Source organism: Fundulus heteroclitus, chromosome 21 (genome assembly GCF_011125445.2).
Source record: "Fundulus heteroclitus isolate FHET01 chromosome 21, MU-UCD_Fhet_4.1, whole genome shotgun sequence".
NCBI lineage: Eukaryota > Metazoa > Chordata > Actinopteri > Cyprinodontiformes > Fundulidae > Fundulus > Fundulus heteroclitus.
In genome coordinates, this window is record NC_046381.1 from 3,760,686 (window position 1) to 3,776,272 (window position 15,587).

General features: G+C 39.4%; 1 protein-coding gene across 6 annotated transcripts in view; it reads right to left on the minus strand.

Annotated features, from left to right (window-relative positions):
* dpp6a (dipeptidyl-peptidase 6a) overlaps positions 1-15,587 on the minus strand; it is a 350,399-nt gene that overhangs the window by 82,435 nt on the left and 252,377 nt on the right. For all 6 annotated transcript variants that reach the window (XM_036124847.1, XM_036124849.1, XM_036124848.1 and 3 more), the window contains one exon: positions 3,988-4,086. In XM_036124847.1, coding sequence (XP_035980740.1) covers positions 3,988-4,086 — 99 coding nt within the window. The remainder of the gene's footprint in view (positions 1-3,987; positions 4,087-15,587) is intronic.

Genomic DNA, 15,587 nt, shown 5'->3' on the forward strand with positions numbered 1-15,587 from the left:
GAAAGTGAAGTCGCTTGTTTGGGCTCTAAACTAAGTGACACCGAAATATCACTCCGCCTCATAACGCACTGGAGCTCATCCTGACAGGAGCAGAGTAAAGGCAGAAGGAGCCGCTCTGCCCGTATTTTCTGCAGTTCACGGCTGCAATAACTGATGATAACTGCTGAAAATAGATTAGGTGTGCAGATCACCATTTTGAGCAGAGATTGGTTCTAAAGATGAGCTTTTACTCCCCGATAATATTGCAGAACCCAACCCATAAACCGTACTTTAATGCTAATTTGTTGTCTTTTTATGTCTCCAAAATGTAAAATCAGTATTACTTTAAACTGAAATGCTTAATACCATGTCTATCTTTGTTTAAGAGGTAAAAAACAATAGTTCGGCATGAAAATGGATATTTATTTACGAGGGGACATATAGGGCATTGGGACTTGCTCAACAGCCGATCCCGCAACCTGACGTCACAAACTGGGAGGTGGCAGTACTGTTCTTGACCAACATGGATGCCTCCACTAAAGCCCATTCAAATGAAAATTACTCTTAATTAAAAAAACTTATGATTTATTGAAAAGTATGTAATAATTCTATATTTAAAGTACGTTCAGCAGTTTGAATACTGATTTTGACCAGACTTTTCCTTCAAGAGAAATTGAGGAGCTGCATTTTGGACCAGTTGAAGCTTATGGAGAATGGACTGGCTGATTCCTGCAAACAAAGCAGTACAATAGTCCAGCCTTGAACTAATGAATGCATGCATTCCCTTTTCCAGATCAGCCCGGGATAGAAATGGTTTAACTTTTGATATGAGTCTTAGCTGAACAAAGCCTGCTCTGACCACTGAGTTAACCTGTTTGTTAAACCACAGAGTGGCGTTATGTTGGTATAAGTGGGAACATTTCTTGGACCCAGCTGATATCACTTTGACTCATCTTAAGGGCGTATTTTATATTTATTGTAGGTTTTCTGCAGCTAAAACTCCCACTGATGATTGACATTTGTTTTCTTTTTTTCTTCTTTTTTTTTTTGGTTAAGTAAAAGTACACATTTAGCAACTAATGGTTCTGGTTTTTAGCCGAATAAAAAGGACTGTCCTGCTGTGAGTCAGTTTAAATCACGCATGGGTGTAAACAGACTCATCCTGTGTTTATTTCCTTGATGTTTCCTAATGAGGATGCAGCTGTGACTCAAGATGCCGCAGACAGAATTTGAGGGGAGGGAGCAGGGCTGGCTTTACATAGACAATGTGCTGTGTGCATTATGGATGAGGAATACCAGGATTTTTCTCTTTCTGGGTAACAGATTATGGGATGCACACCAGCTGGGTGCGCAGCAGAGAAGCGATAATTCGCAAAACACACAGATGAGAGATTTAATGAGTGTCATATTAGGATTGCTACTGTTTAGTTACAAGTTTCAAGGAAGTGCTTAACTTTCACTTTACTAACGAAGCACCAAAATGTTGTTAGTTTGTAATTATTTTTGTTTAGGATATTAAACATTGCATTGCAAAAGTATTCACCCACCTTTGCTTTTGACATGTTTTGTTCCATTTCAACTTGTAACATGTTTTCTAATCATGTTTTATGTTATGGATTTGCGCAGAAATAGCAGGGTTTCCGCTACATGTATTTGATCGTTACCAAACAGCTTGAATCACTTATTCACCTCTTTCAATGAGTGTGCCTGTGATTACTATGTTTTTGGTAAAATTAGATGTACATGGTGGTGATTCAGGCAACGTATAAAACTTCATACATTATTTCATAAAGTAATGCTAACATACATTGCATTTCAATGACAGTTTAGTGACAGGGCAGGCGATATGGCTTAAAAATATTATCTCCGGTTTTGGTATACCAAATGCGATTAATTGATTTATTTCCCCAATTTATTAAAACAATTATTTGAAAAACCTGCTTTTATGTCAAACATTTGGTCTTGGAGTTGACCTGAGTTCAAAGTCCATCTAAATACAAGCTGTGAAACATGCTTGTAAAACAAGATGGCGGCCCAGCAAATGTAAACAATGAAACTATGTGTTGCGCAATGAGGTAAGAAGAGGCTTCACTTCAAACTAACTTGAAAAATAAGTAAATGAGTGAATTAAAGTACCTTATCTTATGATAAAAAGCTTCCTACAATATTTTAACAATATATTTTCCTAAACATATATTCAGCATTGCATGATTTGAATTAATCGATTAAATTGAGCCCAGCCCTAAATTCTGGTACAACTAGTTACCTTCAAAAGTCCCATAATTAGTGAAATTAAGTCTACCAGTGTATATTTTTTTGAAAGGCTCCTGAGGCTGCAGCACCACAAAGACCAAGAGCTCTTGAGACATACAAGTCAGGGTAAGGTTATTGAACAATATCCTAATAGTTGATGTTCCCCTGGAGCACCATCAAATCCATCATTTTCAAATGAAAAGCACATGGTACCACAACAAACCTGCCAAGAGAGGGCTGCCCATCAGAACTCCCAGACCGGGCCACGAGGGCAATAATCAGAGAGGCAGCACAGAGACCAAAGGTAACCCTGGAGGAGCTGCAGAGCTCCACAGCAGGGACTGGAGGATCAGTCCATAGGACCACAATAAGCTGTACACGCCATAGAGCTGGCTTTATGGACGAGTGGTGCTAAAAATAAGAAGGAGGAGTGTTTTGAGTTTGCCAAAAGGCACTCCCTATATGTATGGAGAAAGGTGCTCTGGTCTGATTTGACTAAAACTGAAATTTTCTCCTACCAAGGAAAAACGCTTTCCGGCTTAAACCAAACACATCCCATCACCCCAAGAACACCGTCCCCACAGTGAAACAAGACGGTGTGGGAATGCTTTTCAGCAGGAGCGATGGTGCTAAATACACACCGTACCTTTTTATCTCTAGAGCACTTTAAAAACAACACAGAAGCTGACCAAAGTGCTGCGCAAAACACATATGTACAAATATATATATATATACATGAAACACACTATAAAGTAAACAGAAAGAAAACAAAACAAGGACAATTGAAACACAGATAAAAATTCACTCTGGGTTAAAAGCCAGTGAGAAAAAGTGTGGGATTTATGCACGCTGAAGTTATTTTGTCCAATTTGTGAATGGAAAAATATACTCTTTAAAGTGGCAGACATGGTCTGTAAACGAAATGGAGCAGACTCTCAAAACATCCATTTTAATCCCAGGTAGTGAGGCAACAAAACATACAAAAACAAAGACTTTTGCAAGGCACTAAATCCTTACTTTGTCTATACCCGCTTGTTCCCTTACGGTCATCGGGGTCTGGTGCATGTCTGCAGAGGTCAATGGGTGACAGGTGGTTCATGGCCAGGGCCCGGCCAGCATGCAAGAAGATATGAGACATGCAGGCGCACACTCGTACTGAAAGGAAATAATCTGCAACTGATCAACTTTTGGAGCAGACCGGAGAACCTGGAGAACAGCACGCATGCTCTGGGAGAACATGGAAACCCAAGCTTCAGTGCTAACAGCTGCATGACAAAGGGACACCTGCCTGTCCTTCAAACAAGGTGTGGACAAAGTCTACAAATCAAGGCCTGGTAGCGCCTCCTCCTGGTGAGGAAACTCTGGGCCTTTTTACATCTATTCACCTTAAACATTTCCTCCTAGTTCAGCCAGTTCACCGTCAAACAAAGCAAAACTCATCACATAATTAAGAAGGCCGGTAAAACAACCAACTCTGGGCTGTACAACTCCACATCTCCTTTCAGCTGCTATAATTAGTCTGACGCTAAAAAAGTCACACTGGCCCGGAAAAACAGCCATGAGAAATCTTTTGTTCTTTCCGTCATAACAACCCCAATGCATTACCAGATGTTCTGTTACTATTTCTGTTTACCGGCTTTTATGTTTTAAAACGTCTTTAATGCTTAAATCTCGAGCCTATTGATGAAATGTTGCTATCATTAAAGTCCCCGTCTATCTATCCCGCCTTCTTTCAGATTAAGAAAGGAAACTTACTGCTTATCCATTTGGCGTTTGGGTCATGAACCTTGAATTCTTTTCGAAAGAGGTCTCCAACCGTAACCTTGCCTTTCAGAGCCAGACGGTCATCTTCACCTGTAAAGGAAATGATAATTTTAGTACAGGTAGGCAGAAGAGTAATGCAGTGTAATACAAAAAAAAAAGGTGGAATGGAGTAAAATGTTGGATTAGCAATTGAACTTCTCCCAACAGGTGTTGCCAACATGGACAACAATATGGTGCTCAGGCTTCATCCACTAAAGGCGGATTTGTCATGATTTGAGTTTTTGTTATAGTTTATGTTGGTCTTTTTAATTAGTTCACTCTACTGTCTTTAGTATTAGCTCTGGTTTTTATTATTTGCTTATGTCCTGTTTGGTCTTTATGGTGATTTTGGTTCTGGATTAGTTTAAGTTCTGTTTTGGTTTAGTGATTCTTTTATGTAATCAATTCTGTCTTAGGTTTAGGTTCTGTACTAGTTTTGGTTAATGGAATAGTTTGGGTTTTAATGTGGTTTGATTTTGTACTTTTCATCTGGCCTGCTCTAATCACTTCTGTCACCAGCCTTTATTCAGTTCACCTGCCAGCATTCTTTTGTCTTGCTCTCACTCCCCTTCACCAGTCACCATCCAATCAGCTTCAGTTTAGTTGCAGCCATTTTGTCTCCCCCGATCAGCTCCACCCATTCTTGTAATTAATTTAATTCTGTTCACCTGCTCACTCCCCTACTTATATCTGCCTCTGTCTCCTGCACTCTGCCAGATCATTGTCTAACTAGCCTTTGGTGAGTTTTGTCCAGCATCCGTCTGTAGATTTAACCCAACTGCCTTTTTTGACATCTGAGCCAGCCTGATATCTGATCCTGATTTTCCTGCTCTGTTTCTGATTTTCTGCCTGTTTTTGGACTGCCTCTCTGTGTACCGGTTTTTGGACTGTAATTCTGACCACTGAGTTTTGCCTGCCCCTGTATTGTTTAAGTTTGCCTCTATTAAACCTGCTTTTTCATTCACCCTGCTTGTTCGGCCTGAATACTGGGTCCATCCGTCTCTCGTTCGTGACAGGATTCCCTGATCCACCATCCAGCTAAGACAAAAATGAAAAAAAAAAAAAACACAACAGCAGTGTAGAAAAAGCCCCGTAAATGATATATGTAGGGATTCCTGCATTTCACACCACAATAATGCTGTTTTATATTAAAGGGACTTCATGAATACACCTAAAAAAGAATTTGAAACTTTATTACATGAATAGAGTCCAAAGATATAGATGCTTACTAGGATAGATCGTCTTTTTTTTAGGACGCATTGTCCGACGAGCCTGCTTCACAATCACAGGTAAGTTTTTAAATTCTTACATACTTTTTTCACACCGCCGTCGTTCACACGACAAGTCATGTTCTCTCTTTCCCTTTTGGTCTGTTTTTGCATTTGCAAGAACATAATGGATTTAATAAAATCGAAAAAACGGATCAGTACATTGTTTTATGTGGTGTAGTAACACTGGGAGTATTTTAGATTTTAAATGGCATCAAATCAGTCGTGATTCTAATCTTCTTTTTTGTGTTTATGCTCCCAGTTTTACAAAATCTACACAAGTACCTCCAAAACCATTCACACTGACATTGTTTAATGTCTGCCTAGAGCATTAAATAATAAATAACTAAAAGCTGCGTTTTATGTTCTTATGATGGATATTTAAAACCACGAACTAATTTAAAGTCCCTGTTTTACTTTTAGCACTGCTGTGTGACCGATTCGCGTCGTTTTTGTACCATAAATACAGCAGAATCAGCGGAATAAAGGATAACAAGAATAGCAACAGCTTTATTAAATGTCTGAATTAAATTCAAGAGTGTTAGGCTTGGGTGCTAAAAGTTGTCTGTGGTAGTTTAGTTAAAAGGCTTTTTGAAGCAGAAAAGTTGAAACAAAAATGACGAAGAAAAGACCACAGATTTAGCAATAATCCTCTTTTGCTCCCGACGACAAAAAGCTGAGAATCTATAACGTCTTTCCGTCAGATTTTCACCTCAAACTGCTTCTTAACAACTTTCTCCCCACAGGCTGTTCACCTCTCAAAGAAGAAAAGCCTTATATGAGACGGAGGGGAAAAAAAGAACCACACAAGAGCATCATAACAAAGGCATCATCATAACTCCCTCAGGCTTTTGATAAAACTAGGATGGGTTCTATTTGTCAGCACAGACACACATATTTACCACAGATGCCTCCCGCAATTTATTTCAGCTTAATTTCATCCATCGATGCTCATCATATCATCTCTGGCTCCATAAAATCACTCATTGCAGAGCGAAGTGGGAAGGCAAAAAACTAGGGGCTTGAAAAAGAAAAAGAAGGACTACCACAAATGTGTTTCTCCTAAAATTCTGGTTTCATTAAAAACTTCTGTGCAGATCGAATCACAGTAGGTATACTGGAAATTGTTTAATCTGACTGCAATATTGTTTATTTCATTTTCTTTAGAAAACAACACCACCTGAAACAGACGAGACATGTTTTTCATATCCTCACCAGACTTGTGGGCAACCCCCAGTATATGTGTTCTGTGTCTTGATAATTGAAAATGTCAATAATTTGCCACCATTTCAATGCTTCCTGCAACATTATTTAAATCCAGGACTCTTTTTTTTGTTGAAAACTATTGTGATTTTTAATATTAGGCTGGTCTGGGTGGAGCGTTGGAACCCATCATTTGATATTCCTTTTGTTTTCTATAGGGAAATTATTTCTACAAGCAAATTTTCATGATATAAATTATGTGTTAAACGAAATTCATTCGTCTTGTTACATTTCTTAAATCAGTTAATGTAAGCAATATTCATTTCCAGCCAGTATATATTAATTACCCTTATTTTTAATTACCCTTACTTGCTTAAGTTACAGGGTGGTCAAAAAGTGATATTTGCGTAAGTAAAACATGTGGGTTGAAAACTAATGATATAAAGGCAATAACATTAACCTACTTTTGACAATTAGGCTTACACAAAGAATGAGGACTTGAAGTTAATATACTGACTCGTGTATAATTAATGTAAGCTTAAGTAAAATTTACTTTACTCTTGTTTGCCAAAAGATATCCTGGATTCTGAAAAATCATTTGGTCAAAGTGCTGCAGCGTTTCATTTACATATAAACCCCAAACTATGAAACACTGACTTTAAAATGACACAGCAATGCAATCTGCAAACTTTGGAATTTTAAAGTTAAATAGTAACTGTTAGGGAATTAGCCCCTCACTAATAAGTGCTGTATTTATGTATTTTCTATGTTCTATACTTAATTCTTAAATGTAGTATTGTGGGTAGGGTTGTGGTGATCAGTTTACTAGTTTAACTTTTATTTTGTTCTCACCGCTCTCTCCTTTCCTTTGACGTCAGTCAAAAGGTAATGAGAAAGCTAGTAGATGTTAGCACCATAGTCTTTTGAAACCAACTTGTTTAAACGTGGCTGTCCAAATTCTCAGCTATCCGGGTCATCGCAACAGCAAACTGGCTCAAATCGGAGGCAACCGGACTTTGGATCAGTTCTTTCTGAAAATGTTTCGACACCTATCCGGGAGTCTTCATCCGTTCTAGAATCTTGTATGTTCTACAGCTCTCCGGATTAAGGAACACGGTTTAAAGACAGAAAACATCCAGGCCTGGCCACTACTGGGAGAATGAAACAAAAGGTGAACTTTTGGGTCAGATCCAAAAGGTTCCAAAAGATTTTAGGGAAAGTATGCATTACAGAAACTTCCTCGTAGGAACAATGAAACATGGTGATGGCAGCATCGTGCAGTAGGGTTACTACTCTATCTGTTAAACGTGATGTTATCGGTGTAGTTTAAATAATGAACAGTTCAAAATAACACAGCTTAAGTGTCTGCTAAACTGCTGAAGATGGAGAGATTTAATTTTTCAGCCACATAGGCAGTCTAAGCAGAATGAGAAACGTATCCAGATTTTAGACCTACATCTCAAAATGTCCTCAAAATCTGATAGATGTGGAGAAGTTTTGCTAGCCACACTGGGTTAATATAAATTCTAAAGGGAAAATGTGGGACAGACTCCTGTCAAAGAACAATAAACTCTAAAATTCAATCTACAGGTGCTTCAACAGTCTGCACACTTATGCAACCAGGTTATTTTACCTTTTAGCCTCGAAAGATCTTTCTTTTCCTGTGGTATTATAGGACTTTCTATGAAACATCCCCTCCCTTTTTAATCTAAAAAGGTGTTTCCTTTTCAGTGTGACTGCACGTCATCCTTTCTCTCTTTCACTGAGGAGCACGCTGTCAATCAGAAAACCAAAGTGCCAGCAAACATATGACCTAGATGTGACGAGAAGAGAGTATATAGAAGTTGCAGATTGTCAGAGGAGGAGGAGGCGGCGTTCAAAAGTCTGAATGTGTGTGTCGAATGTGTGTGTACTTGTACTTGCAGCTAAGGCAGAACATTTTTTGCACATTTTACTAGTAAAGTGAGGATGGGTGAGGGTCAAGGTAAGGCCTAAGAAAGGCTTGACAATTAACCACTATTGAGAATTTCTCTAATGGGTAAACCTTACATACACAAGCATACTCTCACAAACACAGGTGCTTGTATCCAGGTGCTTACAGACTCACTTCTATACAGAAAACCCCTATTATTAGCTTTAGCTGTCACTTTATACATCTCGTATTAAATAATAGTGAACATTCTTCATTGATGGTATCAGGGCGTTGGTTGTTAGTACCAGTCATACTTTATCGTCTGGTTTTGGTGTTATTTTTATATCTCTCTTTGCAGGTGTAGAAGCAGACTCAGAGGATGTTATCTTGTTCTCTTCTTTTCTTCGCCTCTTTATTCACCTTTTCTCTCTTAACATTTTGTCTCATCTTTTTCCTCTTCTTTTTTTCCTCTTCTACCTTCCCGTTTCTACATGAAAAAGTCCAAGAATAAAATCTAATAAAGCTTCTGGGATATATAAATCAAGTGGAGCACTATGGCGAAAGCAGTAAAGCTCCACTTGTGAAAGTAGAACTGTTGGGCTCTCTTTGGCATTAAGACATTCAATCAATGCTACACTGCCAGACAAGACACGTGAAAAAAGTCGATGGAAGTCAAGGCACGGACCCACAGTGTACACTAAACAAGGATGTGTGTGTGTGTGTGTGTGTGTGTGTTTGCAAACCAACATCTTTCGACCTAACCCCTTAATTGAGTGTAAGCAACTCCTCCGACAAGAAGTATCACCAGTATCTACTGCTCAACGTTTCCTCCCTTTGTTTCAAAAACATTAAGTATACTTTAAGCGTAATTTAGGCAAAATGGGTTGTACTGAAAAACAACTGGATTCAGCGTTTTCATAGTGAAATACCCCTTAAAGTCGGAGGTGATGCCTCAACTTGGGCCCATTTGCACAATAATGAATAGTTTTTTTCCCCTGCAATTTGAAACCATTAGAAGCATGTTTTCATGACAGGAAAAAAGGAAATTTCACCTAATTCAATAGACTGCTCTTGTATAAAGTTAGTCCACTTGTCTTACACCCGCAGAGATAATCTGCCTGTATTGTTTAGAAATCTGCAATATTCTTTGGTTCAGAACAGAATGCCTCTCCCCTTTTAAACTGGTGGGTGTTTTAGGACTAAATAGCAAAATCACCCTCAAAGAAAGGGGTTTTCAACCCAACTTCCAACATTTCCAGGAATAATGAGAAGAGCAAAAGCAAAAATTCAGATTGGGGCAATTTGTCATTATTACTGGAGTCACACTTGAATAAAAATCTACAATTGTCTTATGTAGAAAAAAGGATTATTCATATTCCAACAGGTGGCCCATCATTCTTTAGGTATATTTTGTGTAGATAAAAGTTTTAGTTCTGACTAAACCAATTTTGTCCGTTGTAGTGAATGAGCAACGATGAGAATAAAGGACTTCAATTACCGACACACAGGTAGACACTTGTTTTAAGTGGCAGAGATAATTTCCTCACAGAGGAGCCAGAAAATATCCTTTTGTCACATAGAAAGGAATGCCGCTGCATGTTTGGAGATCAGTATTAGCTCGGCGTGAAACATCCTTTTCAGCCGTAATTTGAACACCTGAGAACAAAAAAACGACGTCTTGCGAATTTGTCTTGAAAAGAAAAAGCCCTTCGTTTTTAAAAACATTCAGTTATTCACAAACCTACACAAACACTTACTATATGTATGTATAACACTGAACTGATATCTGCAGAACCCAGTACCCCCACTGATTGAGCAGCTTGTATTAGATGGGTGATACTGCTGGCCTCCCTCTCAGAGTCTAAAGGCTGAAACACACCAAACCATCCAATCCGTCCGACCCGATGTTTGGATCCACACAGATTTTTCCCCACCTGCTGGCTGCATAGAGGCTCCCTCTACGGACAACTGGACTCAGGAGATTGAGTATTCACGTGAGAGTATTACCGCAAATTACGGAGGTTCCACCAGCATAAACAAGCCCGGCAGTAAACGTAAAGCTGCAGTTGCTGCTCGGACAAGCTCAAAGAAGATTGCCGTTTAATTTTCCTATCCGTTTGCTGTACCTCTGAGCTCCTACCATCGGGAAGTACACAGTTTATTGACTTTTTTATTGATTATTTATTGAGCTGTGTGTTTTCCAGAATTGACCTATATGGGGACGAACCTGGCAGGTTTTGATTTAGTTTTTCCCCAAAGCAGACATGTTTTACTTTGCCAAAGTGTCTCTCTTCTTGTCTGACTCATGGATTTACCCTCAAAATGCTGAGTAGCTCCGACCAAAATAGGGCAGGGGTCTTCCTTGGTCAGAGTTACCCAGAACAGCTGCAGAAAGCCGGTCTGCCCGGCCCCATTCACTTCGACTAGATCTAATTGCTACGACGGGATTTTCCATCGCATCGGATGGATCGGAAGGTTTGGTGTGTTTCGGCCTTAACCCCGTTTCTCTCCTAGATATAAATTATTGGCTGAGCTTTTACTGCAACTAACTGTTGGTGATCTCTGTCATCTGCTTGACTTGAAAACTAGCTCAGATATTATCTGCTCCGCTGTGTTTCTTTCCTGGAAACAGCAACTTATGGAGCTAGTCTGCCATTACCCTCTAACATAGAATATATTCCTGGATCAATGTGTGCTTCTCTGATGCTTTGTGTCCCTGCTCTGTCTTCTCAAGCTCCTAGTTGGTCGCGACAGATGACCGTTCACACTGAGCCTGGTTCTGGTTCTGCTGAAGGTTTTCCTTCTTGTTAAAGGGAAGTTTTCCTCTCTATGGTCACTTCATGCATGCTCAGTTTGAGGGATTGCTGCAAAGCCATCAACAATGCAGACGACTGTCCACTGTGGCTCTACGCTCTTTCAGGAGGAGTAAATGCTGCTTGGAGAGACTTGATGCAACCTGCTGGGTTTCCTTAGATGGAAAAAAAAAAACAATCTGTCTGGATGATTTGAGTGAACTGACTTAGTAAAGAGCCTCGAGATGACGTGTTGCGCTATAGAAATAAAATTTAATTGAACTGAAAATCACAGATGGTTGTAAAATACATGGTCCCAACATGATCAGTGATTTTTAAAAAATCAATGTAAGAATCTCCATACTCAGAAATGTAGATGTTTTAGATAACAGAGTAAGGAATAATATCTAACAGAAACATATTTCCCTTTTTAGATTTTCCATACTTATCCAGAAAAGTGTTAAAGCAAATTCAGCCCTTTTCCAGACTGCAAATGAACCCTGAAGAAATGGAGTAAGAAGTGTTGATGCTGCCTTTGTCAACTTGTGCTTGAGGGTCACATTATGAGTCTGACTCAATACTCTGTCAACACAATGATTTTAGGAAAAAGCACCAACCCATTTAGAATTGCCTTACCTGTGAAAAAGAAGCATATTTTACCTTTGACAAAACGGCTTTAGAACAGATTAAGATGGCAGCCCAGAGTTTTAAAATTCAAATCTGTTCAGAATTTCAGAAATTATTCAAAAAAAACCCCCAAAAAAAACAGTGACTACAATTTGAAGGATTAAAATCTACAATGAAACCTGGTAACTCTAAATGTTATGAAGGTTGTTTTTTTAAGAGAATGCATTGATAAGCCTGTGAGCACAAAAAAAACATTACAAAACATTCAACTTTGCAGAATTTAGGAATCCAATTAACAACTACAATAACCTCCCAGAGGAGTAAAATAAACTATTTCTGCACAAGCAAACACTGTCCTTGAGGAAGGATTCATGGAGCTGCAATGTCTTACGGCTCCACTCCAATGCACCAAAACACCAATTAAATCACCCCGACTTTTAGAACCAAATTTGACAAGGCCAGCACTAATATTAATATCCAAAAACCCATTAAAAAGTACCCCATATGATTTAATTTAGCAGACTGTCTGCTTGTGGCCTTAAAGCATAGAAGATGGGGCATGTGGAAGGATATGGTTTGGAGCAGTGTTTCTGTTTGAGAACACAAATGCTACAAACTGAGCGGACAGATTGAGGCATGGCTAGAGCCTGATACACCACCTGCCTTTGCTTTGGGGGGGTTTTCTGCTCGACTCCTGCTGTCTTGGTCTGTTTCAGTCCATAGTAGACATGCCAAAAAGGCAATGTTTAACATTTACAAAATGAAAAGGACTTTTAGGGCTAGTTGTCTGGCTCATCTATGTATGTATATGTCCTAATGTATGTTATTTACAGTTTCTGTCATAAATCATTATTGGATAACTGGTAAATGGGCAGAACTGTATGGAGGCAGTGAACCTTGTTGTTTCATTCTTTGTTTTGACTGCAGGTACGTTTCAAAGTAAGAAGCGTTCTATGCTACTTTTAATATTATAAATAGTTTATAAAATGTGACAAAGTTGAAAAACTGCTAGCTGTTAGAAACCTTTATTGTTGTAAGATTATTGAAGGTACAATGGATGGTTTTTTTTGTGACGCGTTCACACGTAACGCCAATGTGTCTTGAACATTTTTAATTTTTCAAAGGGGGGGCACAACAGAAAAAGATTGATAACCACTGAGCAGCAGCAATAATCACCCCATTCACTCCTTCCTACACTGATACGTGGCTGGGTATGCAAAAAGGAGTTTAAGCACCTCGCCCAGGAGGCTTTCAGATTGAAAAATAAATACTCTACCCAGTGAGCCGCAGTCGTGCCATCAAAATACTCCCCAAAGATATGAATGTTGTATAATGTTTGGTCCTTTGCAGCTATTAAGTTTCTCTTTGCTAGTTGTTTGACATCATTCATTGGATTGGCCGATATTCTGGAGCTTCTGAGGAACTCCAGTTCAAGGAAAGACAATTTTACACACTTTAAGGAAGTCTTATAGAGGCATTTCAAAATAACTGCATGTTCTAAGATCCTTTGCTCCAATGATTGTGTGCCAGTGCCAGGCGCTGAGATGAATGGCCACTTTTCCAGGGTCTGGACAAAAAGCCAAACTGTTCCCACATGTGAAAGGAAAGGGGTTGGGATGTTCTGTAATGACCCAGCAACCACCAGGGTGCATGCTTGCCATGAACTGGAAGCATATAGAACGCCAGTGGGACTGTCATAACGTAGAAGAGGGAAACAACCAATGAAGGTCGCCGCTTCGGGGACTGCTTAGCTGAAATTTGAGGTTGCCCATATTGAGAAGCCACTTATCTTCTGAATAAAGATTTTGTTTGGTCCAAAAAGACAAAATAAAAACATATTTGGCCAAGTTGAGGCTTTCAGTCCTGAGAACCCTGTAACAACTTTGCCAAGCATTGCTGGCAAAGTCTAAAAGTAGAATGGGAGGCAGATCCTTTAGCTATCAGGCTCCTCTCCTGTGGAACCAACTCCCAGTTTTGGTCTGTGAGGCAGACACCCCGTCTACTTTTAAGACTAATCTTAAAACTTTCCTTTTTGACAAAACTTATAACTACAGTGGCTCATATTACTCTGAGCTACCGTTATAGTTTTACTGCTATAGGCTTAGGCTACTGGAGCATATCAGGATCTAATTTTCTCACTCTATAGAGTTCTACTGTTCTTCAATTATGTATTACTTGTCGTCATTTCTGCTTTAACTTTCTGTTCTCTCTCTTTTTCTTCATAGTAGGTACACCTGGTCTGGCGTTCTGTTAACTGTGACATCATCCAGAGAAGACGGCTCACCCGCTACTACCATCTAATGTAGAACAGATTACTGGATCAATGTGTGCTTCTGTGATTTTTTGTTTCTCTTGTTGTGTCTCTGCTCTGTCTTCTGTAACCCCCAGTCGGTCGAGGCAGATGACCGTTCATACTGAGCCTGGTTCTGGTTCTGCTGGAGGTTTTCCTTCCCGTTAATGGGGAGTTTTTCTTCCCACTGTCGCTTCATGCTTGCTCAGTATGAGGGATTGCTGCAAAGCCATGGACAATGCAGTGGCTCTACGCTTCTCCAGGAGTGAATGTTGCTTGTCGGGACTTTGATGCAATCAACTGGTTTCCTTATATAGGACATTTTTGACCAATCTGTATAATCTGACCCAATCTGTATAATATGATTGAACTTGACTTTGTAAAGTGCCTTGGGATGACATGTTTCATGATTTGGCGCTATATAAATAAAATTGAATTGAATTGAATTGGTGGCAGCATCATCCTGTGAGGTAATTTTCACCGCCGGTCAAATGGCTGCATTGTACATTTTGGAATGTTACCTCAAATTAACAGCAAGACAGGGTTTAAGAGAAAGTTGGGCTGGAACAAAACGATTCAGAACGAACATCCAAACTGATTTTGAAATGAATAAAGCGGGCTAACAAACGGCTTCTGGAATGGCCTTCCCAAAGCTCAACCCCTAGGACAAATCTGAGGAATCTTGGTCCACATGCAGTAAAACAATCCGTTTAAATTAACTGCACCAATTTAGCCAATTCAAATTATGTGGTATTAGCGCCACCAAGCAGAGGACCGTACTGATGTGGGTCACAAACCTGGGTCAAAGCACTTTAATTCGGCTCTTTTAATTTTTACATGAAGTAAGGTCAATTTGCAACCAGAATTATGCTAGCAGTATGGTTTGTGGAAAGTGACATGAACTTGACTAACTGTGCCAAAAAGAGACATCAAATAAGCACCCAGAGTTATGCTTAAAGCACGGTGGTGGCAGGATCATGGTGTGAGGCGTTTGCACTGCCAGTGTTAGTGGTGTCCATGTCAGGAAACCTTCCACTTCAGATGAACTTCACCAATTCTGCAACAAAGGGGTCAAATGATGTCAAAGGCTTGTCCAGAGTAGATTGTGGCCAACTTTCTACGGCACATTTAACCAAATATTAGCATGGGTGTATGCATATATTTGAGTTTGTTTTGTTTTTTTGTATAATTTAGAGGATTTGTGGATTGGGGTAATAAAAGAACAACAAAAAAGTAAAAAATTTGCTAAAGAAATTCCTATTTTTCAAAAATGATTGAACTACATGCTCAGCATTGCTGGAAACAAAACCTGACATTTTCATCTAGAGAAAACGACGAAGTAAGGACACTTTCTGCTTATTGTCCTCGTAAATTAATTCTAGTGAGCGCTCAACGAAGGCCACATTAGCCCGATTTGACTCCTGCGGTGCATGAAACCGTATCTAAGAACTTTATGGGCC